Source organism: Bombus bifarius, unplaced genomic scaffold, assembly GCF_011952205.1.
Source record: "Bombus bifarius isolate JDL3187 unplaced genomic scaffold, Bbif_JDL3187 scf7180000007968, whole genome shotgun sequence".
Classification (NCBI taxonomy): domain Eukaryota; kingdom Metazoa; phylum Arthropoda; class Insecta; order Hymenoptera; family Apidae; genus Bombus; species Bombus bifarius.
In genome coordinates this window covers 1985422-2013270 of record NW_022884354.1, presented here as the reverse complement: position 1 = coordinate 2013270, position 27849 = coordinate 1985422, and the positions used below count along the sequence as shown (strand labels likewise).

Sequence of the window (27849 nt, the reverse complement as noted above, 5' to 3'; positions counted from 1 at the left end):
TCGAGATTTTATTTGCCCGCAGTGCCGCGAAATTAAGCCGTTTTGAGATATTTATGAATGGATCGGGCACCAGCGCTGGACCAGCCGCTCGAACAAAGAGGGACGCCAGCGCCCTCGTCCTCCGCCACCGCGCGATTTGCGACTGTTGTCAAACTAGATGCTGCTGCCTTTTCGTTCGCGCCAATCTCCCTCTTTCTCTCTCTTTCTCTCTCTTCCTACATCCTTCCGCCCTCTCTTCGGTATTGTCTATGGAATTCCTCGAATGGAGCCGGATAGCAGGCATATCTGCTATATGATGTCACGTATCCGAATACATTAGTCGCTGGTCATACGGTGGCTTTTTTTAGACGGCGAACGGACGAAGACGTGATTAAAAGTTAAAGTCGTGGTGAGCCTCGTTAAAACTTTTGGCAAAGCGAGCCAGAATTTCATCTTGTAGAATGCCATTTTCACTTTCTATATTTCACGGTACGTGCATCTCTTATCTCCGAATGTCTTCTTTTTCTCTTTATCGTTTTTAAATGTAGCCACTAGTTTTTTTTTTATTCAAGGCGCTGCTATAAGAGGTACGAAGATAAGGTTATCAAAGTTCGATGCTCTATTTGTCGGCTGGAAATTTTACGATAACTGAGATCCGTTTCGAGAAAACGACCTCTGTCAACATGTCCAAAGAGTGTTCGCTCCGACTGTTCCAGTAACTCCATTCACTCGTTTGACAAACGATCGCGGCGTAATAATCTCGAAATCTCTGGCAGCGGCACCGTACCAATAAGAACCGACGTTATTCGAATCGTGCGATCGCTTTACCCAACTATGAAACCCGTCGTCTACGTCTATCGGTTGCTAGTGTCTCGTGCCCGGTCCCGATACCTAGGTACGACGAGTAATAGCGTACCAGCCGCGACAGCACACATCTGAGAACTTAAGATCGCGTAGGAGGCGGTAAAATATACTTCTTTCGTATTTCCTGTCGCGTCGATATTCTCGTCATCGACGGCAAGAGATTCGTGCAGCAGTTCGATGGGTGGCTATTTATGGCGAAGAACGCGACAAAAGATAGCGAGGCGAATGCAATCCGAGGAGAAAGAGGGATCGTCCATCTGTCGTCAGCCTAAAAGCAGTCTCGGCTTTGCTGTTCACTTTTTAAAATTATCGATCTCATCCAAATACGTTACACGTACCGCTCGGTTGACTTACGATCTAGACATTCTCGAGGGGAACCAGAGCAAGAAGCGATAGAAACACGCGTTCGAGCGGTTGCGACGTGGGTGTCTTTAATCTGTCGGGCAGAAACGAGAGGAAAGGAAAGAAAGAGCAGAAGGTAAATGGCGAAACGATCTCACGGGAGGCTATACGTACAGGTGCTCACGCACTCTTTCGTCACGCGTGAGTGTGCGTTGGTATAGCGTAGCTTCCATCAGGACTAGCAATAGGCTTAAATCCCGATTGGTTGGACAGCTCGTTTCGCTCTGGTGTGTGTGGCGAGCTATGCGTTCCAACACGCGCCTATGTACCGTGTCATGGAAGGGTGTAGAAGAAGTGGGGGTGGATATATATGAGGGTATGCCGTTCGTATATATATACAGGGTGGTAATAAAGGATTCCGACAAGGATGGATGGTGAGAGGGGAGAAGTTCGCTCCATTGTTCCCGGTGGAACCCAAACGTCATCTATAAGGGTGCCTCCCATTATCTGCCGTGTATCTGCCTCACGCACACGCACTCAGCCAACCAGAGTGGGGACGCGTTACGCACACAACAGTGAAACCGGCGAGATCGGCTCTCTACCCAGATGCGCGACATGGCGGTGCCTTTCACGGTGTGTGGAATCGTATCTACATGGCGGCTGACTGTGCAGCTATTCCTTCTCTGGCAATAAGCGCTCTAATCTCCCACGAAATTGTAAAGTCACCTTGGCAGTGAAATTTATAAGAGAAGCCCCCGGCCCGGTCTGACGGCACGAGCAACGCGCTCACGTTGCACCTCAAGAAAAAAGAAAAAGAAAAAAAAAGGAAAAGAGAGAAAGACGGGGGAAAAACGCACGTGACATCTAGTTGTCTCTTCTGTCAGAGGATACGCCTTTCTTTGTCTCGTCTGCTGGACCGACTGTACAAAATATTGCTGTTTACGACACAACGAGAGAAAGATGATCCGTGTTCGCATTCTTTCCCCAAGAGAGAACACGAGTTTCGGTTTCGTCGAGAGAAAAGGAAACGCTGTCCGATAAACGTGGACGACGATCGAGGACGGTGGCAGCACGCGTGAGAAAGAATTTCCATTATTCGACGTCATGAAACCGTGCGAGCGCGATAACTCGAATGCTGTAGCGACCCGCGTAAATTGCATCAGTAGCACCGGCGCTGAGTTGGAAACGTTACTGGAAATGGTACAAAGCCGACAAATCGTCCATGTCCCGTAGCAATTGCGATATATCCTCGCCGAATACGACGCGTTATGAACGGTCTATGAGTGCGATTCGTGCGAGTCACTCGCGCACGAACGTCTAATTAGCATACGTGACGCCTCGTTTATTTTTTACTTCAGTTTCATTTCCTATGTTTGGTGGAATGAGACACGACGACGTTCGATCTTTCAAACGGCGACGATTCCAGCAAATTCGATCAAGAACGTAATGTTTCTCGTCACATTCGCCAATTCGTTTTACGTTTTAAATAATGCAAAAAATAATATTCTCTTGTCCGTTTATCCTTTTTCGTTGTGTTTCGGCTTAAAAAAGGGCGCTTACATTTGTTAATCGCGCGACACGCAGCATGCATAATTCTCGTCGTTGGAATGGTATCGCGGTGAAGCGGTTGGCGACCGAATCTCTCAAAAATAAACCAGCCGGCAGCACGCCAATCCTAAAATACACGTAATCTCGTGCGCGCGCTAAATGGAGGGCCTCGATACGATCCTCCGGATTAAATTTTAATTTTACAATAAAGAATGACGTATTAGAATGCTGTTGGCAAACATTCCGTCCCTCGTAAGAGTCGTAAGGGAGGCGTGCGTCCCCTTTCGTACATCCTGGCTGACGCCACCTCTCTCCGCCCCCATAACGGGCCAGCAGCGCGAACAACCACCCCATAGAACCCCTAAAACTCTAATTACGGCCTTACATTCCCTACCGACCGTCTTCTACCCCTGCTCCTTTTCAACCCCCCTCATATTTTCCAACATTCTTCCTCTCCAGCCGGGTCCTCCTCCTCCTCTTCGCCCTCGTCACTGCTACGCAGCCCTATCCTCTGCACCATTACATGCAAATGCCACGGCTGTCTCCTTCCGCTAATAAAAGTCGTGGCCGCGCAATTTAGAACATCCGACGTACAGTCGCAACGGCTTCCGAAAGATACTCGAGACGAGACACGGAATAAGTTCGAGGAGCTACCGACACGTCGGCGAAATTATTACTCATTAGCAACACCCCGGAACACGACTGCGATCCCGGTGTTTTATGCTACCTACTGGCCGTGCACCGTTTGAATTGTTGTTTAAAATGCCGCTTAAATTATAGCGAAGCGGGTACACGTCGTCTTCCAGCGAAGCTCGTAAACGTTTTTAGTGCGAGTTGAAAAAAACCAGCTGTCCCCTTGTGCTCCCTTGCTCCTGACTAATTTTTCCAGTTGTGTTCGATCGTTTAAAATATTTAAACATTATCTTTTATTCGATAAAACATTCGTTCCGAAGATGCTGTAATAAGATGGAGCTCGATATATATTAATTAGACAGAAGTAAAACAAGACAGGAATCGCTCCTTTATTGAAAGAAACAATTGGAACGGATAAGATCTTGGCCGTAGGTAGCAGTAAGAGCAGGAGCAGCGATCGTCGCGGTGAGGAACGTTAGGACCCACATAATGTTTAATCAGAGCACGTTGCGGCTTTACGATATTAGTTCCCGTTACGCACCCTCCTTCACCCTTTCCTTCCGTCGATCTTTGCCATTCTTCGCCCCGCCTGTTCAACCAATGGACGGTGGACCGACCTTTCGGAATCTTCCGAATATTTCGAAAGTTACAACCCCGCAGTGTTTAACCTTCGACAGGAGATGGCTGAAATGTGTTTGCTCGACTCCCTTCCAATCCACGCATGGTGACAAGGACGTCGTGTACACTGTACATATTGGCCGAAGGATTATATCGCTTCATCGAATGGAAATTGTGGGTGGCTATCAAGAAGAATGTAGGAAAAGTTGAATGTACTCTGTGTGAAAGGAAACGATGCATGTATAAGAGTGGCGACTCGTGAACAAGACGAAGATAATTCGAATTGTGCAATGGAAATATTTTCATTCGATCGTTATAAGCTCGAATATGACGTATTTATTTGATGCACATACTCGTGCGGGAGGATCGACGAGAAACGATCTGTTGGCCTAGTTCAAGCTCTATCCTATCTACGTACGTGTGTTTAACTGCTAATTTAAGGTCTACCAAGTTCATTGTGGCTTATAACGGTGTTATTGAGTTCAAGGCGAACGCCATCTTCGCACTCGCTAAATAGATAATGCCTGCTCTGGATGTATCAATAGTGGACCACAGGATTTTGTGGCTCCCTGGAGGACTGACCACTGGGAAGTTCCCTATAAATCTACTAAGAATAATTCGGAGGGTACGGTTTTATTGTCAGCTGTTTATCGATCTTCACGTTGCTGCATTACGGAAAGAAACAAACATCGAACTAGACTCTCGTTTCTGCTCCATGGGGCCCCATTTCTCGCGAACATCGAACCTTCCTACTTGCTGATCCGCCCACGTGCCTCCGCGCTGGTCGATAATCAAAATCTCGCGAAAAATCTTTTGTTCAACCCGAGTTACCATAGTTGCGATTAACTGTTATAAAATTAAACAGACTCTATATCCGTTTGTTTGTTACGTCATGAGCTGGAAAGTCATTCTCAATCATTTCCACTACCCTCCGCTAGTCTGATTGTTTGATTAAATCGACCAGATAGACATCCATCCGCTAAAAATCGAGCCTCGACTCAGCTTTGGAATGGCGAACAACCTACTAGAATCGTTTCTGAAATTTCGAAATCCGACGCAAACGAAATCTGCTCGCGGATCGTGCTGCACGATTCTAGTTGACTGCAACCGAGGGCGAAGAAGACTTTGCCAGGCAAACACGCGTATAATAAAAGTCGTAAGATAGGCGAATTCCTTCGGGAGCCGTAGCGACCGCCGCGCACTCCTCTTCAGTTTACTCGCTTCTAACTCCTGTCTCTCCCTTTCTCTCTCTCTCTCTCTCTCTCGTTTCTCCTCGCGATTCTTTCGTTCGTGCTCGCACGGATACGCCACGCGGACAAAGGGGAATCCCCCGCGCATGCGCTCTCGTCTCTTGGTTCTAGTAACGATTCCACCCACCCCTGTTATAACTTGTCTCCCCCACCAGCGACCTCTAGCCCCTCGTCCGACGACCACCATCAGCCTAACGCAAGCTACGGGAACGGACCTGGTGTGTACGTGTATCTGGACTTTCACACAGTCTCGACAAACACAAACGTACACCGTTTCACGACGTGAGTATCTGTACGTATCGGTTTGATGACGCGGGTGATGGGTTTGATCTGATTTTCCATTTCCAACGACCGAAATGTGCAATGTATTCAAAGCATCGAGATACGAGCCATAGCCGTTCAAAGGTTACATTTTTTTCCCTTAAAACCTAATTTCCTTTCTTTTTTTACCGGCTGTTAGCTTATCTCGCGGCCTCGTCAATGGGAGCGAAGAAACGAGTATCGCTATTTGTTTGAAAATCGTAAGTTATTCGATACGAGGTATTAGTGGAAGATAGCAGAGAGGAAATTAGTGTGTCTCGAGGGCGGTGAGTTCATAAGGGCGTGATCAGGCACAATTATGCTTGTTGTCGACCGAAGGACAGCATAAGCCGCGATTCGAACTGGATTAAAATATAATTGAATCGCGCCAAAGTTATAATTTCTTCGATCGGCAGCTCGTTAAGGGGACCGGCGCTGCGCACCAGGAATTAACTAAACGATCCGAGTACGACTCCAAAGTATCGAGGGATAAAAAAAGAAGAAGAAACGGAAATGACGCATATATTCTGTGGCGATTCGGAGGTTAAAGTCGCGTTTAAAGCAGCGAGAGCGAAGAATTGTCGTTTTTAGCGATCTTTAAGCGATCCCATGGCCTTTAATTATGTCCCAATTAACTCGCGTTCGGGATTCCAATCTCCGCCCTCGTCGCGGCTCTTTTTGTTTCTGCTCGAACCCGTCACTATCGACGCGAAGCACGAAAGCAGTTTCCACGGCCAACGTAGAGAACCAAATATGTCTACAAAGCGCACGACAACGATACGTAGATGGCCTCACACAGAGTCTCTTTTCGTGTACGTGTCCGTTCTTTGTGCGTGTGTGTATCGCACGTGTACGGTGCATCGAGCTCTTCTCCGCGCTAACACTGCGACGAGAGGAACACCCATACACACGTATAAGCGCAAGAACATGAAAGTACACGGAAATACACAGAGACAGGAATGTGCACTACGACTACCGGTCGGGTTGTTCACGTACATAAGTATAAAGAGAAGAGGCGTAATATCCTGCAGCGGAGCCGCGGGACGGTACAAAAGCTGGAAATGGAGCCTTTAGTTTTTATCGAGGGATAAAAGTCGTGATAAGCTGTATCAGGGGTGTACCGTGAAAGAGCACGGCGACGTACTCACGCGATATCTAGACCGGATCGGTGCCGGTGTGTGCAAGTGTACGTTGCCCCCTCTTTCTGTAATACGACGGGGGCCACAGTGAGCTTCGAAATTTCGAAGGTTATTGTACGAGATATTCCGTCCTGTCGTTCCACTCTGCAACCAAGGCGTCACGAGACTTCCACGAGCGAATCGTGGAAAGCGTAACGATCAGGTTCGAGCGTCGTCGATAGAATGAAATTTCTTAATCGTGCGCGAACCACGTTTAGTTTAACGAGCAACTTAATTCGCTCGTAATACATTTAAACGCTATACGATGTTTGCGGCTGGTTTGTCGAAACTACTTAACGCTATCGCACTATCGCGCATATTAATTCGTGCTAGAATTCGTTTACAATTCGTCGATAGTTGTTTTCTGTTCATCATGTAGCATTTCTATTCAGAGGTGAAAGATCGAGCCATAACGCGACAATTTCCAATTCGATGACAGTTATCTCGAAAGGCTCCGCGTTGCACACGCATTCCATCTTCGTCGAACGTCGACTGGATGTCCGGGGGACGGGTGCTCGATAATGGTTAGCCGACCGCGAACAATTAGAACGCCGCCGACTAAATTCCGAGTGGCGTAAATCAAGCCCTGATCGTTACGCGAACGTAAACATCGTAATTCTGATCAGCGGTAAATCTACCTGACATCGAGGTGGAGCATTCCGGAGCAATTCCTTCGTTCGGTATTGGCTATCCGAAGGCGTAGATTATACAGTCGAGTCTCACGGGAGAGGAAGGAGGCTCCAGCTTCGACTCCTCGTGTCCTTTTCCCTTTCCCCTGCCATTCTCTCCGAAGAGCAGAGAGCCGTGGTCTTTGCCCCTTCTCTTCGTCCAGGTCTCTCTCCTCTCTCTCTCTTTTTCTCTCTCGCCTCTCACGGCTAAAGGTCTATATCGCGCACCGTCAAACCTACCCGAATTGCTCGTCGTCGTGTTATGCAAACGGGCACATTTGTTACGATAGTACTCGCCAGGGGGTCGTTCTCCACCAGCGTGACATGGTATGGCGTGGCGTGGCGCACAGCCACGGGAGTAGCACGGCTATCCAACCGCGCCACGCTTTCCTCTCTCTCTCTCTCTCTCTCTGTTAGATCCGACGACTACGTAGTTGAACGTCTGAATCGCATTCTCTAGCCGGTGAGCACGTTTTCTCGCCTGGACAACGTCGTTTCGCGTGTCAGCGCTATGTTCGTGCAACTACGAAAGCGTTCCACTTGAAGAACGCCAACCACTGTCGCTAACAACAGAACGCGCAACAATCAACTGCCCTCGTTCGCGTTCATCTTTATTAAAGTTTCTCGCGAGCATCCGTTCTGGCGGATAAAGTAGAATTTCAGTGAGAAACTGCGTGTCGATATAGTCTGTTTCGCGATGCAAATTTCAAGATAGAATAGAAAGGGTTAGAAAAGCAACAGACGTTTTATGATTTCATATAATGGAAACATAAAAGGCGTTTGTACGAAAGAAACGTCGTCGATTGTTGGACGTCGTCGCATTTAATTAAATAATCGGTTAATTTAATCGACGATCAGGTAGAACCGATTTAAAGGATGGTCGATTTGTCGGTAGACGCCGAGGAATTCTACGGCTATTTAACGATCTTCGCACATCCTTATTCGTCACATATTTCACCGGATCGTTCTATCCTTCCCGTAAAATTTTATCGACCGTGAAAATAACACTCTGTCCGTGTTATATCTACCAAGTGACATTCTCCAAGTTTTAACGACCGTCACGCACCTCCATATCTGTCGGCTGAAACTTACCTCTTTCGATTTGATTTTTTCGAACTTCGTTCTATCGACGCGAGGTGCACGTGAAACGAGGCGTGCAAAAATTTTAACATCGAGAGAAACGATTTTTTCACCGGTTCGGATGTAACAGGATGACGCGTAGGGACGATTACATTTTCACGAGTAGGATTTCGACGCGAGGATCGAGGGAAAAACAGGAAAGATCCTCGTTCTTTCTTTTGTCTACGACCAAATGAAATGTAAAACGCTGCCATCTTCATTTTGAAGCAAGGAACTTTGCTTCCGGTTGCACTGTGCATTCGAGCGAGCGTGAAACGCCGAGATGTCCCAAGTTTCGGTCGAGAGATGCAATTTTTCTCTTAAACGCCGCGCTAAAGTTGAAAGTTTCGGGCATAGCGATGAAGACAAGTTGGACGCAAACTCGGCTGCTTGCAAGAATAGGATATCCAACGAAAACTCCAAACGAGATGTTTGTTATAGTGGAACTTTTAGCTAATCGCGGCTACGCTGTCGAGGAAATAAGGCTCGAATTCACTCGAAGAGGCGGCAATTTCCTTTTCTACGCGTATTCGCCGTCGATGAGGACAACTTCTCTCGAATTAGTAATTGGATTTTGAGGAATTATGCAGCCGACAGTTAGCCGAGAACCGGCCTTGTGTAACATTATTCCTAACGAACAGAGAAAATTACTTCTCTCTCTCTCTCTCTCTCTCTCTCTCTCTCTTTGCAAAGAAGAAAAATCATTACGCTTTTACCAAAATAAAGAAAATCAAGTCGGACGATTAGGATACGTTCCAAACTCGGCTTCTCTTGCCATGCAAAGCGAATGCAACTCGCAATTAAGGCGCTCTCCTTTAAATCGACCGCGAAATTATTTTTCCGGTAATTCGAGCGACGACCTCATGAATTTCCAGACAGCATTGGTATGCAAGACGCTATGCGACGATCCAACCTCTAAACCTAAGTTTTCATTAGAACGGTCGTACCTACCGCTATCTCAATCCTCCTTCTCGCTAGGTATAATCGTATTTTAACAAAATCCTGTTAGCAGCTGAGAGCCGGCCAAACGGCCGTGGCGAGCGCACTATTTTACTCTAACTACCTACCATTGTACAATGCCTCAGTCTTTTGTAATTTCGCGAGCGCAAAATGTTACTAACTTGAATATTTAGCAGCGGCCTGCCGGCTCCGCCGAGAATCAAGCCGAATTTCCTGGAATAATTCAACCTGGAAACGTTCTCGCCAACCGAAAAATTGCAAAACCTCTACACGCACGTTGGAGAACTAGGCGAGAGAAATAACACGGCAGACGAAATATCATTCCTCTTCTTGTTCCCTTGTTATGTGTCTCGCGTATTTTTTTCCCCCCACGGTGCAACATCAGACGACTTCGAACGAAGGGGAAACGAAGAAGAAGAAGAAGAAATACACGCTGCTGGAAAAACGAACGAGCCGACTCGCCAGCTATCGAGAAACAGATAGCGCCGCCAGTGTAATTACGATAAATTGTTCCCCCTACGATAATTATCGGTATTCCTGGAATGGGATACGCCGCGAGTCCGTGTTTCTCCGGTTGCTGTTCACCTACAGTCTACAGTTCGATTTTTCCGACCCTTTCTTCCCGCTTGCGCAAATGGCAGCGCTGAATATACGATGGAACACGACACACACCGCCTCGACCACGGCTCCCCTGCTCATCTGTTCGCTGAACGAGTTTATAAATTAGAACACGCTCGTGTGCGGCTTCTTACGCCAGTCGAAACCGCAACTTGCATGTTCTCTTATTCATCCGTGCGAGACAAAGGTTCCGATACTATTTGCGTTTTCATAGACTTCGCTGAATTTCAACTAACTCGGTAATTTCAACTTCCCCGTTGATGCAGAGAACGAGAATCTTCTGACAAATAGATCGTTTTAAACTTAAACGCTGCTGTTCCCTTCCGGTCCATGTGACGTTATATTTCAATAGACATTGTTAAAATACAGACAGTTTCTTTCCACATATATGCTACTTTCGTGTATTCCACAATGTTTGTTAATAACAAAGTTATTTAAAGAAAAGAGGAAGATAGAAGCAACGTAAAAATGATAAATAGCAGAGTCAATTGAAACAATAATAATTCGAGACAAAATAAAATTAATCGATCAAATTGAACAAAATCTGTTTAACGTTCATCTAATGAAATTTCCACGTTAAACTTGTTGTCCCGTTTGTAGAATACGGATTTATGTAAAAAACCTGTGAAACCTCGGACAGATACAACCTGATTGATTCCTATAACAGATACGAAGCCTTTACTTTCACTCGGCTGAAAACCACCATGATTTACGAACGTCACCGAGAGACATCGGCTTTTTAGCTCTTTCCTTGTCGTAATAGATTTCCCCGTAAACTTTACTGCTTTTTAAGGGATGGCAAAGAGCGCGCGCGACTCTCGACAAAGGGTGCGCGGTGAAAGTTTACGTCAGGTTTGGAAAAAAAAGCCAGTCTTCGGAATAGAGGTGAAACCGTAAAAAAGGCTAAAGAAAAGGGTCGACCTTGTAAAATTCGACCAGCCTTGGAGAAATTTTCTTACACTTGCTAATAAATAGTAGATGTAGCGGCACATGAGCGAACGGAAAATACGAAACGAAAAAAGAGCGACAATGTGCCTTACGGTGCCAACGTTTTTTTCATTTGCTACGTACGAAGGTAAACAAACTTCGAACAAAACATTATCGCCGTTGTTTCTTCTAATCGTCAACCGGAGTTACGTTTATAGTTTTGGTAATACCACCGATCGATATCAATAGACGAACGTGCTCTGTAGGTCATTCATTACAGCGAGTTACACAGTCGACTAGCGAGCGTACAGTGAAACGGTAGACGACGAACGAGCGACGATTACGACCAGCATATACTACACTTCTGTACAGGTATTTAAAATTATTTTAATATACACCCACTATTACGATTTTATCACTCGTCTTGTTAACAAACGAACGCGTATAATAATCCATCTCGCGTAGAGAATAAAAAGATTCATTCGCTCTCTGAAAACGATGTAACACGATTCTTGAAACAATCACCGCGGTGTATGTCTTTGGAGCTTGTTACTTTATTCAGGAAAGAAGGGAAAACAGCGAGATAATAGACAAATGCTTCGTAGTAAATATACTTCGTAATATATAATATATATCGTATAATATATATACAGGGCGGTTGATAACTGGTGGTGCAAGCGGAAAAGGGGTGATTCTACGCGAAAAAAGAAGTCGAAAATATAGAACAAAATTTTTTTAATTTTTTTTTTTTTTAATTTTTCCATCGAGACAACGATCTATGGTGAGATCCGTTATAACATACCGCACGCGTACCGAGCGAAAATTCAAAATCGATTTTCTCGAAAACAGTCTCAAGTGAAAAATTTTTATTCTATATTTTCTTATTTTTTCGCATAGAATCACCCCCTTTCCGCTTGTACCACTAGTTACCAACCACCCTGTATATCGTATAGTAAATATATATATCATAGCTGCGCGAAGTCGATATTCGCCATAGGATTCTATTCGATCGCATAACATTCTGACTGGACGTTTGGTAAATCTGTAACGACTTGTAACGTAGCACGCGACATAATCGTTTGCATATTATCGTTGTGAAAATAAAGCGTATCGCCGTGAAACGTATACGTGTGGTGACCGGGCCGGAGAATTTCAGCGAAGGAAATGAGCGAAGAGGACTCGAGAACCTCGAAATAAAGCATATCGTATGAATAAGTATGAATGGAAGCGGACGATACGCGTACTTGTAACGAAACGTATATATACGTATATTTGCAATTGGCACGTTTGACGTTTAGTTTCTATGGCATTGAAAAACTAGTAGTTGATAATACTACTAATACTAATAATCGTTGTCGATTATACGTACATCGAGTATGAAACTTCGTCAATAAACAAAATTACATAAAACACACAAGATCGATGACTGATAATAGAATAAATAAGACTAATTGCTATTGCATATACATATATATTTCAATAATCGTGATTAGAAGCTAATGAGAAAGAAAAGAAAAAGGAAAGCATAGCTAACTCGTGCTTATGACGATCCCACAAGGTTTACCTTGAGTAACCGAAAATAACCGTCGAGCAGAGAGGTTCGAGGCTGTTCTCTCGACCTGAGAAAAGACAGAAGGTATTTTTCCAAGAAGGCTTGAGTGTGAATCTACGGTGACATTTAGAATCGGCCGGTCGTCCGGAGGATTTGACTGGTATGATGGGTTCGGCACGCGACAAAACGGGGTACGCGCCGTCGTATGACCATAAAATAAACGTTTGGGGTGGCGCAGGCGGAGGCCAAACCTGGCAGCGCATAAACACTTATATAACAGCAATTAAACTGCTTTTAAGGCCCATAAAACTGCAGTTTCAATAATCTCAGTGACAACACGGTCCTGACCTGGCTCCGACTTCTCTCAGCCTGCGGAAGCGAGGCTTCCCGCCGGAATTCTTGAACGCAATCACCTTCCAAGATTACCCTTAACGTCGCGCACTTCTCCAGCCTCTACCCTCGACAGAATTTCTTACTTGCGGCAATACAAACGAAAGGATACCCGAGGGGTCGAGTGAAATAGCCTTGTCGTTCAAAAAGATAAAATTCCTACAAATGAAATATCTATTAATTTTGTATTATACTATCCGAAGGTCCATGATATCGTCATTTTCAAGAAAAAATGACCATTCTTTATTCGAAATTTCAAATTGCGTCGCTCTTCTTCTACCGCTTGATGGACTCTACGGTACAGCGTCGGACGAGGACGGGATAGGTGTAAAATAGGGAAGAGAGAGCGACATAGAGAGAAAATGGGAGGAGCGAAGGCGGGTGGAAACGAGCAGAAGCCCAGGTAGGGGGGTAGGAACGATGAAATGGGATAATACGGACGCTGCAGGACGCGGCAGCCATCATCGAATGCTAATGAGGGGTTGGCGGCTTTTGGGGCGGAAGATTCAGTCCATGCAGTGGCGCACTGTTGCCAGAGAAACGGTCTGATTATAAATTATACATTATCTCGTGCTAGACCTGTGTACACACCGAAATCCAAGTAGACGTCCGCAGGCTACCGAGCCCTCGCATCAAAATGCGCACACCCGTTTACGGACTAGAGATAGATTAAAGACTCGTTGAACTGCGGTATTATGGAAAGGTGGCTAACAAAAATTGCTCCAACCCGTCACACCCTAAACCTATCGTCTGGAATAATCGCCGGTCGATTTATCGTTCACTGTAATAGATTATTTGTCCGATGTAACTCGTCGTCCTTGTATGTAGTCGTCGTTCGCTATAAAATAATATATAGCGAAAATATTATCACGACGATATAATGCTATTTGTAGATTGTCTAGCCGTGCTTTATATTTTTGCGACAGGAAGTAAAATAAATGCGCCATGTTTCCCAGAGTGCGCGTCAACGGTTCAACGGTGAGGTAAAAAGAGGAGGAGCGCAGCTTGTAATTTAGAAGATTTTACTATTGTTGCTCTTCTCCGTTACGGTTACGGGGGTAAACGATTCCTGGAACGACACAGCAGCAGCGAGAGTTAATCAAGGGGTGGAGAAAACACGGCACGGCTGTGCGGTATAGTCCTGAGTAAGCTAACAAGAATGTTTGCTCGCGCACTGTTACCAGCAGATCGAACTGTTTATAAATTATACATTATCTGCTGATTGCTAAACATACACAAAATGCAAGTAGATGTTTACTAACCAACGACTCTTATCGTGAAAGCGTCAAACATTCCGCAATAAATAGAATTATACAACTATCGTACAAGTTTCTCACATTTTTATACTATTTCGAAGGCTTCCAACGTCTTCGTATACGATTAACGAACGAAATTAATATTCATTACCTATCCAACATGACTGTTGGCGACCGTCAAAATAGCGAAGATACAATTGCTCGTAGTTATATAAGTTATTGACTGAAAATTTGGTCACAGTCCAGGATGAAAGTACGCAACGAACACAGAGAAAAACAGACTCGCGGAATATCCATGGAGCCATCAGCAGGCCGCCGATCCCTGACCTCAAAATGCAGTACGTTCACATACCACCAGTGAAAGATTAGATATATACGTATCTGCAAGTTAATTCTGTATTATAAAATGGATGCGGTTCTTTCCTAATTTTACGACGCGAAACGCGTGCGTAAGACGTATGCATAACTTGTCGCAATGCGCATTTCTCTCTCCGCGAAGGAAGCTACAGCTTTTCAGTTAATCACCGTCGACCCTCTATCGTCATACGTTTCAAACATATTTCGATGTGCATACGTCTAAAAAATATTCGACAGAGGAGAAACGCGTATTTACGCGGGTACGTAAATTTTGCTGCAGATAGAATTTTAAGGTGAGATGCCATGGTATTCTATCGGTACAGGCTTCGAAGCCACCCAGCCACCAATCCCAATTCTATACTGGAAAGCGTAGTACATTCACGTACCGGCGATAGATTATGTCCATAGACACGACGACGGATATTGCAGCGAGTGGAAGAAAAAGAATGACGCCGCTTGAGTTGAATTCAAAGTGCTATTTTTATATTACTTCATAGCGAATGCGACTGAGTATCGCGCAATTTCAGAACTTGCCCTTTCCGACGAATTCCAATTTCGGAAATCCTTTATTTATTATCACGTCGCGAAGCAGCTTTTTCGACAGTAGACGCCTTCGTTTTAAACGCATCTGTAGATTTATCGAAAACTTGAGAATTTTCGCAGCGAAGAAGCGAACGCGAAAACACGACGTGGCAGATTTTAGCAACGAATTTATCTTCGTCGTTCCACAGTCCATAAAATAAAGCCGGGGGACGTTAATAAAAACGTCTTGACTAATTTTACAACGCAATCGCTGAGATATCCCGGTGGAGAAGATGGCGGGTCTGTGACTCGCAATTGTCGATGCAAAAGAGATAGGGGAGGAAGAAATACGCCACGGATGGACGATGCATTATGCATCGTGTGTCCCCGGGCTAACGTTGATTCGCGTACATAACTTCAATTACAATTAGTCAAGCATCCTGGAGGTCTCTGTGCAACATTCCCACAGGTATTTCGGCTGACGCACCCCAACTTCCAAATGCATTAACGTCACGTTTCCTTCGCGCTCTCGACGCGCACAGACGTCTATCGTGGATGGCGCCGGAGAAGCTACGTATTATCTCCTAAAGCAGCAATTCTAAACCTGCTTACAGAATCATGTTTAAAAAACACGAATAGACGCAGACGAATAGACGGGACGCAGCGCCGATACGATTGTGACTCGACGCAAATTCGAGTCGAAGATATATACGTTGGTTTAAAAATATCGCGAATCGTAATACGATTCAGATAATAATTCTTCAAAAAGGCATTAACGTTCAATGATCAATTTCACTGTCGAAGATATTATCGAAGGAACAGGTTTATTCCCAGAGTAGGATCGGCACGACGGAACATACAAAGGCCAATTGTGCTTCGTTTATATGAATAAATTTGGATGTGATTTACCAGCAGGTAACTGTTCCCATCGTACACTAGCGACTTCCTGTCGTAATCGCACCCGTATTCCTATTTGAAATTATGATCCACCAAATGTAAACAAAACATCGCGATAAGTCCAATAGGTGAAGTTTTAATTTCACCTAATCGCTATTTACTGCGTCATTGTGAGCCCGTAATAGGCCATATAAAACATAGTCACGGGTATAATTTGCGGCCAACATTATCACGCTGACGACAGGTGTATACATGTCCTTCTTGCATGCGCAACTAACATAAATGAATAGGGTACGAGTCGGTAGCACGTGCTACCGGCACCAGGATTCGAGTAAACGACCTTTAAGCGGTGCCCTTGACTTTTCTTGACACACTTTGGAGCGCCACACGGACCGCTTGCGTTCTCCAAGGACACTTTTTTTACGTCGCAATGAATCCGCGAACAGCGCCATCTTATAAAGGCGACAACTACGGGAATCATCTGGGAGAGATCAAACGGCAGAAACAGGCGTACGAATTAGCTTTAAAACAACTTATTTCACGGGTATATTGTTAGGGGAAATTGTGAATAAAGTTTAATGGCGCGCGGCCACTGTTTTTTTTATCGCTTGAATCTTTTCAAGCTTAAACTTTTACTGCGAAGAAGAATCTTTTACGGATTGACTATATATGTGAAAATTGGTGTATTCGTTCAACCTATGCGCCTTCGATCTAATCCGATTAGCCATCGACGAAAGAAACAATGGAGAAGAAATTAGTTGTTGATAAGCTAATTGTCACCTTGCGTTGCTGAATAATTTAATAATCTGTTTTGGTACGATGGTTTTGAATACGAATCGCGGAATCGATCATAAAACCGAAAATGTGACCGACAGTTGAAATAGAAGCCATGAAAAACTGGTAATCGTCTCGTATGATTGCGTTTCGTGAATGAAACCGGCTCTTACGTTCGAAAATATGGCTGCCATATGTGGCAACAGCGCACGCTTGAGAACAGATTGGCCCCTGTGTGTTTGGGGTCTTGTTTCATCTCCTTGGTCGTTTCACGCTGACAATGTCAAAATTCCGCTCAGCATTGAAATTCTTTAAAAACTTGTGAAACGTGCAAGCCTCGCTTACTATGGTGATAAGTACCAGAGAGTAGAAATCTCGTCTTCAATATCAACGCTCCGTAAACAAAATTTTTAGCCAAAATGTTTCAGCGAAATAACTACGACAATAACAATGAGATGGTACTCACCGCACACGACTCTGTCGAACGGGCTCATCCAATCTGAAAGCAAAAATAGAAACGTCGTAATTAGTGTCAATCGATCCGATACGGAGATTATCGGGCGCTTCAACCCACCCGTGAAAAGCATGCACACTTCAGATAAACTACCCATACAGACAGACGAACCGTACACACACAGCAAGACCAAAACATTCGTCGAGAAGAGAAGGAGAAAGAGACAAAGAATAACAGAGAAACGAAGAGGACGCATGCAAGTAAGCAAAACTTATTCCAAGGGATACGCAATTAGAAAGTAGGAAATTCGCGGCAACTCCAGCACGCAAAGCCTTCGCTGCAACTTCGCCTGCTGGAAAAGTGGATTAGAAGCACGATCGTGAAACGTTCCAGCGCACCAGCCGCTTAATCCCGTTCCCATTCTGTCTGTTCCGTCGATTAAACCGAAATGTCACTAGATTATCCTAAACGTTGATTTCTGTACCCGCCGTTTCACGACAATGATCGCAACGTACGGTCCGATCGGAACGACATAACCTCTTATTTCAGCCGAGACATAGCGGTATCTCGCGACATGCGTTGCCCATGAGTACAGTACAACGTCTTCAATTAATCGCTCGGTAGACTAATCGCGGACACTAACCATTCCCGGCATAGAATTTATCCCAATAAATCTCTCGGCTGCGTTACATTCGAGTGACTACCGCGAGAGACGGCGTTCCCTTCGTTCTCGGCTCGTAAAGTTATTCTTACGCACTCGTAAACCAGATAAGGACTTTATTGAATCACGAATAGACACTTCTTGCGAACGTTGCCCGATAAAGCTGCGCTATGGAGGATGAAAAAAGAAGACAGTTCTCCGCGACCTTTTTTTTCCCTCTGTTGCTTATGCTCAAAGGCAAATATTGCCGTACAAGAGCCCAATAAAAACCAACGTCGTTATAAATTACATTGAAGCACGTGTTGAGAAAAATCAGACACTGTCTGTACCGTTATGATTTAAACGTCGATTTGATGTTATCAAGTCGATACCATGATCGTTCGTTTCACGAATACCGTATGACAATAAAAAAAACATTACAAGAAGCACGCATTGAAACATGTTAGAAAGACTCGGCGGGTATGGCTTACATAAGTCAAATTCTTCTCTCGTGCGTGTTCCCAGTACCCGTTAGCCGTAGGCAAAATTTTCTCCCTTCGAAAATACGCAATTCACAAACATTGGTTTAAAAATAACCAGAAAACTGGTTGGTATATGATTTATGGCAAACGTTAACACGTTAGGATGTACATTACTTACAAATATAATGAACAAATCCTTTCTTGGCATCTTCTGTTCGGGAAAATGCACGGAAGAGTGGTAATATGGTGCAAGAGAAACGTTATTGTACAGTATTGATAGCCAAACGAACTTTGAAAAATAATTTGTACATTCAACGACGATTAATGGCTTCATCGAACTGTAGTCGTACATGGCGTACGTATCGTGGCGCGCTCTATCAAATTTCGTCGTTGCTGTAATTTTAAGCCTGAACGCTAGGAGGTGTTGATTCGTATAATGTGTGAATTCTACGCGCCATTTGCATCGAGCGAATGAAGCAAAATTTTCAAGCAATTGTTCGTTAGAAAAGCATAAACCAACCGGTTGATAAATGACGAAGTGAATTAGATCGATAGTTATTCAAAAACACGGTCAAACGTATATCGTTATTGTGAAATTAAGTGTGGCCATTGTCCGTTGAAAATTCTCTGACGAGATAACATCGATTCACGCGAACGATATCGCACGATCTTTCAAGAAAACGTTCTATCTTCAGTGCACAAGACAAAGCAAGTGTGCACGTATCACGAAAGCCAATTATATATGTCGGATTGGTTTATTTTCATTGGTGTGCGGCATCGGAAACGAACCTTGAAGAAGCCCCAGCCCCCCTCGTTACATTTTCGATGGAGGACGTGCATCGCCTCGTGTGCAACTCATCTGGACGACCGCGACGACACGAACACGAAAAACAATGCAGACCGGTGAGTTGAATTGCTTTTAAAAACACGTACACACGCGAATGCTTTTCACGGGCGTCGTTGAGAAAAACACAACGTCGACGACGGATTTGTCCGACCGTCACAAATACGGTAAATGGCGGTAAAATGCCGTCGGCACTTTGTTCGCGCTAATACTGCCTCGAACAAAGGCGCTTATACGACCTGTACTCCGAATGCATTATACACAACACAGAGAATAGCTGGTCGCTGGAATCGGGCAAAAATTTCAGGTCTACGATGATCACATTGCAAATACCGCTATCGTCCGATCAACTCTATTGTTTCTGTAAATTGGAAATCGACGAAATTTTTACGTATTGTTTATTGCGCCGATAACAACTTAAAGCAATAAGAGGAACAAAATGGAATTCTACGAAAATTAACGAGTCTGTCAAAGAACGGGTTTATGTTCGTGTAACGTTTGAAAAACGCACATGGCGCTATTTTCAAGTTACAAAGTTGTACGAAAGCAATGTGAGCAACGTACTTGACCAAGAATAATGACATGCAAATGGTAAGTGCGCGTTATGGAATAAAATTATTGTCGATTCGTTATTAATATCGGATCTACTGAACATAGAATATCTAGTTAATTCCGTTCTATGTATCTGCTATGACTTTTTCGACGAGTTATGGTAATAACGTAAATTGGGCCGTTATCATCGATCGATCAGATATAAATTATGTTCATATTGCTGATAACAGATTGAGTTGATGTTGTAAAAGTACAAAATAAATCATAAGGTCGAAAATAAATAGGTTAATATGATTAGCTACACGAGAAAGCTACACATATTAATATCTATACCGCTACAATTAGTTTTATGGGATATTTCTATTCTAGTTCAGGTCACGAGCAATGGCTCGAGCATGCTTCTAGCGCATTTTACGAAACATTCGAGGCATAACAATGTTCTAACAACTACATACTCTACATAGTTGCCCCCTGCAGAAAGAATGACTGTAAACACGTGTAGCGTAGGTCAGTTTCCATCTATCGCTCGAGATTCAACGATTTGTCATTTGCGAATATAATCTCTTACACGCTATTTCATGCTCTTTTTATTAACACAAATATAGAGCAAAAGAAGGAACATTAAAAAAGGACATATGATTTCGCCACGCACAATAGTTAAAAAATGAGCAAAAATTTATAATTTTGTAGATTTTGTACATTTTATAGTTCATGTATTTTCCATGATTCCGACCACCGATAAAACGTTGCTATTATCGATTTTACACGAGATGATAAATTTAGATTCGAGTCGAGCGTAATTTATTGTTTCGTTAATTTATTATTACGAAATATGGTGGACGTTTTAACTTGCAAATTTCTGCCATTCTCCGTGACTAGCGATAAATACAGACATAAATAAAACGGCAAATTCATTATTTTTTAACGATCATTCTGCTTGTACTTTCATCCAACGGTACGAATACAATTATATCGTTATCTCTGACGCATTATCAAGAACATCCGACGTTCGGTCATTAATGCGTGTAGCTACATACGTTTCAGAATCATGCTAGACATGAAGCGGCGTCGAAAGCAAGTCAAAGGAATACATGTTACGTATGAAATATCAGCAAGAATCAGAGAGAAGGACGGAAAAACAATTACGGACTTACCGGTGATTGACATCCATGGATATCGCGGTATGTCCGAGATGCCGGGTTGTCCGGTGGTAGGTTGTTGGCATGATGTCAAAGGATCAACGACAGCCGATGCAGCGGCGGCCTGATGATAGAATTGTGCAGCTGCAGCCATGGAGGCTGACGCAGCGGAAACTGCCGACGAGGCTGACGCGGACGAGACCAGGCTACCAGGTGTAGCGCCGTTCTGATGATGATGACCAAGGGTATAATTTACCATCGGATCGGCGGACGTTGGTGCGACATTTCCGGTAAGACTGGCGGTATAACGGCAAGATTTGTCACCGGCGGTGGCGGCGTCGACAGCCGCGGCCGCGGCCAACGCGGCGCTCGAAGCCGCGGTCGAACCGAAGCCTGGCACCATGCTGGACGTGGCACCGAAGGCCGCTGCCGCTACCGCTTGTTGTTGCTGATGATGATGGTGCGCCGCTGCCGCCGATACGTATGGATACATGCTAGAGGTGGTACGTGCAGCCGGTGACGTAGAGGCTGAACTTCCTGAGTGCTGTGGACTCGAGCCCGTCGGGCTAGGAGAATTGTGCTGTTGCGCGTAATTCACTGCCGCGGCCGCGACTGCAGCCGCGGATAAACTCGATTCTAAACTTGCGGTGGCCGGACTTGTCGTACACGCCTGGATCGTGCCGGGGTTCGCGCTCGAGAACAACTGTTGATGATGGAACTGTTGGTGGTACTTAGGTAGCATACTATCGATTATGAATTTCGAACTCATATCGGCTGTAGCCGGTGCCGATTTCGGACTCGATGCCGAAGACACGCCCGGACACAGAGACCGGGTCCAGTGTCTCAACACCGACACCGTGCCGGCAAATCTGCCAGCGGCTGCTTCATCTTCACGCACACTCTTCCACGCCGATCACCGTTCTTATATCACTAAATAATATAATTTGTCGATCTTGGATCGATCCAAATTTTGTTTGCACTCAACGCACGTACACGATTATTGTTCGATTATTCGTTTTCTCTTTATGTCCCGTCGTTTCTTTCTCACTTTTCGTACTCAATCGTCGTCGTAATAGTTCTTCTTCTCCTCCTCCTCCTCCTCCACCTCCTCCACCTCCTCCTTCTCCTCCTCTGCCTGTCTTTCTACTTTCCCTTGTTTATCCGTTACCTTTGACCCCCACTTTGATCGTCACTTACGCAACTTTACACATTATCACAGAAACGATAGCGGACGCGAGCGAACAAGAATGGATATCGCTAGTAGGCGGATGATCGCGATTACCGGATAGCTCGCGACGGCAGACGGCACACCGGAACGTTTCCAGATCATTCGTTTCCCTCCGTCGCGTGTCCTTTTGAACGATCGTGCAGTCGATCACAACACCGGGCCGAAAAGGATCCACTGTCCAGGTATGGTTTTCGGGTTGACGTTACGATTCCTTTATGGTAATTACGATTCCTTCCACATCGGGACGACGAGCGACAATAAAGCAGCGGGTCTTTCGTCGGTCGGGCCCACCCAGCTGATCCAACACAGCGGTCCCAGTGAGGAAATTGGGCTGCGACGGCGATCGAGGCGACGGCACGAGGAGAGAGAAGAGAAGAGAAGAGCGTGGCCCCTGTCAGGTGTTAGAAGCCGTTTCTTGCGTACTTCTCGGATAGTCGACGAATCCTTTATGGGCCATGCATGAAGGTACTATAGCCCCCTATCCCGAACGCCGCGTACTACAACCCACGGCCAGCTAAATGTAACCCCTTACAATAATGGCGCCGCTTGTCTCTCCGTTCTGTTCCCCCCTCTCTTCTACGATCCTCGAGCGCGCTGGGGTACCAGCTGGTAAACAGAGCCGACCAATCGCGCCGCTCCCTTATCCGAGGTGGACCAATCGCGGCCCGCCTAGGCGCGCCAAGATGAATGGCTCTCTCTCTCCACACTGACTCGCCTCTCTCTGATCTTCGCTGCTGCCTATACCTCCAGCTCTCTCTTCGTTTCTTTTCAGCCGCGGATACCTCTCGTTTGCTCTCGCTTCGCTACACCACGCTCTCGCGTTTCGTCCATACCACACGTTTCTCTCCGCTTTGCTCTCTTCGGCTCTGTCTGCTCGACACCGCTCTACTCTCTTCTCTGCGTTCTCTCTTGCCAGTGCAGTCCTGTTCACCACGTTGCCTTATACCCAACACTGTTGTGCAGCTTTCGGACGTCTCGCACGATACGTCTCTCTTTCTCTGTTCTCCTCCTCCTCCTTCCTTGTCCTTCCTTTTCTCTACGCTCTCTTCTCTCGTTTTCTTCCTTGCCGCTCCCTCTTTTTCGTGCTTTGCTTTCTAGCCAGCCAGCAGTTTTTTGTAGATTAGCCTCGCACGCGTTTATCCATTTTTTCCCTCGTCCGATTCTCCTTCGTTTTTACGCTTGCCACGTCTTTCGTTTCGTCTCGTGCCTCCACAGTTCGCTCGTGTCTCTCCCGGTCAGCTCGTAAACACGCCACCCACAATTTCTCCAGTTTGAAATTTCGTATCGATCTTTCTAATCGTACCCGTAACTTTCGGTTTAGCTTGCCTGGGATTCCGTTGGTCCGTCCGACGGTCTCCGGTTTTCCTCCGGGATCTCCACAAATTTTCGCTGCGTTCCTCCCTCGTGTCTTCTCTTCTCTCTTATCTATCTCCTTTTATTATCTCGTCCCTTTCGTCTCAAACCAAAGATTTTTTTTATCTAACTCCTCCCTCCCTTCGAACAATCCACACCAGACCTTTTCGCTCTCTTGGAACACGATTCACGATTGCTTCGTGCTTGCTCCACCGATGCTCCGCTCTATCGGATCTACGTATTTTACCACGGAAGAAGATACGCAGACTCTACGAATCGATCAGTTAACAAGCAATATCGTCGCCGTGTTCACAATCGGTTTTCATAGCCACGGTTCTCCGCGCGAGCATCTCGGTTTCCTCTCGGAACGACTTCGATCTAGATGGCGCTCGATTCTCTTACGATTTAGCCGAGACCCGCGGTTCCTCTTCTCTTTCCCGTTCCCGCGAGGAATATGCAAGCGAAACTGGCGCGTTCCGCCAGCGTCGCGTCGTCTGCTCGACTCTTCGAAACCACTGAACTCGTCCCGGTCGGAATAGCGGCGGCATTCCTGCGTTCTCAGAGTGGTGGCGAAGGGTTGGGGCAAGAAGCGACTCGCGGGCCCGTGGGAAGGGGTTACTAGCGAGACTAGTTGCGGCCAGAGGGGGGCCGAGAGGGGTGGACGGTCGCGCGAGGGTGGAAAAATAGTTACAGGGGCGGGAAAAGTTCTCCATCGCGAGATTTTTGCCACTGCAGTGGACAGAGGTGCCTATTCGTTACTATCTCGCGTCCGCGAAGGACCTCTCCTTAATTGATCGCCTTTCTTTTTCCGTCTCTCTTTCCGCTCGTGGGACGGCCACCAAGCTTCATTACGCTCGATGGCTCGGTTTAAATATAACGCGGCTTGTTTGTTTTCATGCTGAGACTCAATGCCAAGAGGTAAATGGCTGGTCGTATTGTACGCGGTATACAACAGTTTCTTAGCCGTTCCCGATGACGCAACGTAAACTTTACGAAGCCTTTTAACTTTTAACCACGTAAAACCGTGTGGTCGATTTTTGATTAACTTTACGATCTGCTTACAAGCTTTCGCTCCCGCTAATTAATTGACCGATTAATATGGATACAGTGGTCGCTTCGAGTTAGGTCTGATAAGATCGATTAAAGGCTGGCGTATTAACTTACCTTGGCCGCTGCTATCCGTTCCTGAAACAGAATATAAATAAAAATGTCATTAGCGAGCCATTTCAGAATTATACCTTTTGCGAACAGATAGAAATCTGGACGATTTACTATATGGGTATCCCCGGTTTACTCATCCTCGAAATTTAATCTACCGAATTCGTTCGAATAGCTGATTTATTTCGACGATTAGAAATTATCCACCGTGGAAATCTTTAATTTTGAGTCGTGAACAGAAATGCTTGAGAAATTGGGAAAGGAGGATCGGAAATGGACAGGCGTGGTCCCTCAGGTATCTCGGTCTGTGCTTCGGAATATGGATGGCACGTAGTGCCTCTGAAGCTAATCTATGGAGATGAATGTTCCACCCCCGGCCAGAGTCGTCCGTGCATTGAAACCGCTCGATCCTTTAAGACACCGCCTGTTCCAATGATATCCAACATGGCAACTCCAAGTACAAAGGAGAAATGCCTCGGCGCCCTTTGTTGCCGGGACGGCTCGATAGATGGAACGATACAGAAAACGACCTAAACAACAACGGATGGTTATACCCTTTTTTATACATGGGAAACATGTGAACTGGTTTAATCCGCTTCAGGCTCAGGAAAAAGATTCACGGGAGGGAAAAAGAAAGGGATAATCTCTTCTCGTTGCGATGCGTCGATACAGATCTATTCTCTTTTCGAATATTGAAAACAATTTCTGATCTGAAGCAATAATTGTCATAATTATTTACATCGACGATCTTGCTTTTTGTCAAGGTTTTTCCATCCCACGATCCGAACGATCCAAGCTATTTAAAAACCTATCGACGTACGTTAACCAATCATCCATGGCTCAACGATGACGATGCTTAGTTACGTAAGAGAACGATCAAATTCGAAGCAAAGGTTTCGTCAACACGGTGCCTAAATTCGACTAGTATCCGATTTCGAACGATCACGACTCGATCCGAGAGACACAGAATGCACAGTTTCGTCGGTCACCCCATCGTGCGCGTAGCCGTATACATACAGGGCCCGTGTCCCAACGTAGCATGGTGTATACCTGTCTGGAACACCGCGGGGTGTAAATTGCGACCATGGCATCGACAGCCAGCTAGCTAGACGGACGAATATACGTAGAACAACCGCATTGGTATGCATGCCTACAGGAAAGATGCAGCGTGGATAAAGAGATAGTCTGGTTCTTTTGGAACTTCGAATGTGACGTGGAATTCCGGACATCGAGTTTCCTTCTGGTTACTGATCGAGAGAAATTCCGAGGGGAAAGAGCACGGCAGCCACGAGTGGCAGGAAGGCAAAGAGAAATTGGGCGGTGGTCCTTTACCGAACGATCATGTAACCTGGGGTGAACCGGGGTGACGCCCTGGCGATTGAAACCAGAGGCACCTAGCGCGCCATCTTCGAGGAGATAAAGAGAATTGCCAAACCGTGTGCCTGGTCGTGTACCGGCATCCTCTGTGCCCGGTCAACGGTCCAGGAATTTAGCCGCGGCGGGGAACGGTTCAAACCGGGCAATACAACTCGTCGACTAGCGAAAGAGAAACGTTTAACAACTGAATACGTTGGGTTGTAATTTGTAACGCTATACGATGCTGCAAGACGCAACAATGTTAGCTGTTATATACTTGAGATGTTGCGCAGGCGAATTAAGTCTCGGTGGTTTGACGTTGTGTAAATATGCAATATTTTACCACGTTGCACACGATCGATGGAAATTAATTTTGTAAAACTGGTAATCGCACGGCATTTCTAAAATAATGGTCGGCTTCTTTCGTTAGATATTTGGCGTAGATGCAATACGATTTATAATGGTATACGCACTTTGTCAGCATTTACTTCGTAGAGCTACCGAAATAAATTTCATTAATTCCGTGTTATAGAGTATCATACAATTGTACATAGCACGCATCGCTTCGTACGTATCTGTTAATAAATTATAGGCTCATGGCAACCGTTTAATATACTTGACTAATTGCGTCCAGTGATTAGTTGTTGATTATCGTCCGACTGCCATTAGTGACGACTATTAATGATAAATCAACGTTGAGTAACTTCACGTAACTCCACGTGTCGCGAATCAATTAGAAACTATATGCATAGTTGTTACGAGTGAATGAAATGGCAATATATTGTAAACATATAGATACGGTGGCCTACTTTATTGGAATAACATATTATACGCGCTATATCAGACGATATATTAATATAAACTACTAAAAGATAATGGTTATGGGCAAAGTTTGTTCTATTTATTATGCAAATCGTCATAACGACGTATTACGCATCAAGGTCGTGACCCGTTTTACTCGCCACTGTTTTACCGACTCGCTTTGTCTAGCGCTAAACTTGTTTACCTAGCGAGGAGGAATTCGCGAACTTCGTGGGTATTTTACCTACAACTTTGTCCCAAACATTTTTTGCCATCTCAAATTGCTTTTCTTATTTCGCTTGCGATCGCGGAAACGTTTCCGACGTACTAAAATTCGTTACGCATTGCACGAACTCTTTAAATACATTGTCCACGCTATGAGAAATAAATAACAGGGTTTTATAATATATTTATAACGTATGAAACGTAAAACGTTAGCGAAGTTTAAAATACGCGATAATTTTATTTTGTATATACAAAATTATACTTTCTGGATGCTTATCACTTTCTATCCTACTAGTATATTTCTGTTATTAATAATCTTCGCTAGCTCCTTCATTAATAACCTTTCATCGGCATTTTTCGCCCAAGTGGAGGTGCACCGTACCGCAAATAAGTTTCAGAGTCACATCCAAGTCATAGGAAATGTTTAATATCCATCGTCATACATTGCACACTGCATCGCGATCTAGAACGCGTCATCGTTATCGATTCCTGGCACGATCCGAGACACGCTTAAAAAATTAACAGCCGAAAAGGACACGTTCGTCGTTAACACGTTTTACGAGGACGATCTACTTGGTCGCAGATGTGCAGGGAATTCGACCGTCATCCGGAATCTCTCGTTTCCAGCGATAAAACGAAGCGGCGCAATCGAAGGGCGAGAAAAAGCGCGAGGACGAGCCGATGGAGAAAGATTGGCCCTAAAACGCCGACGAGGCACAGATAAGAGACGATCCCGTGACGTTTCGTCCGCTCGTATCTTGCGGATTGCCGATTCTTCCGACTGTGGGACCGCAGGAGGTGAAAAGTTCCTGTCCAGCATTCGTCGAAGACACACGCGGCACAAGTCGCCAAAGTCACCTACGTG

At 45.2% G+C, this 27849-nt stretch overlaps 1 protein-coding gene and 2 long non-coding RNA genes across 3 annotated transcripts in view; 1 reads left to right on the top strand and 2 right to left on the bottom strand.

Moving 5' to 3' along the window:
• LOC117209816 (homeobox protein abdominal-A homolog) overlaps positions 1-24299 on the bottom strand; it is a 33197-nt gene extending 8898 nt beyond the window's left edge. Inside the window, exons 1-2 of the mRNA XM_033452224.1 lie at positions 20879-24299; positions 17219-17251 (exon numbers count right to left, since the gene is read on the bottom strand). Coding sequence (XP_033308115.1) covers positions 17219-17251; positions 20879-21632 — 787 coding nt within the window. The 5' untranslated portion in view covers positions 21633-24299. The remainder of the gene's footprint in view (positions 1-17218; positions 17252-20878) is intronic.
• Positions 11298-20885, top strand: LOC117209823. Its single transcript, XR_004487991.1, has 3 exons — positions 11298-11376; positions 19125-19231; positions 20769-20885. It is a non-coding gene; the product is annotated as an uncharacterized LOC117209823 (long non-coding RNA).
• An 80-nt stretch (positions 24300-24379) lies between the features above and the next one.
• LOC117209825 overlaps positions 24380-27849 on the bottom strand; it is a 176763-nt gene continuing 173293 nt past the window's right edge. Inside the window, exon 4 of the long non-coding RNA XR_004487992.1 lies at positions 24380-24629. This is a non-coding gene — a long non-coding RNA (uncharacterized LOC117209825). The remainder of the gene's footprint in view (positions 24630-27849) is intronic.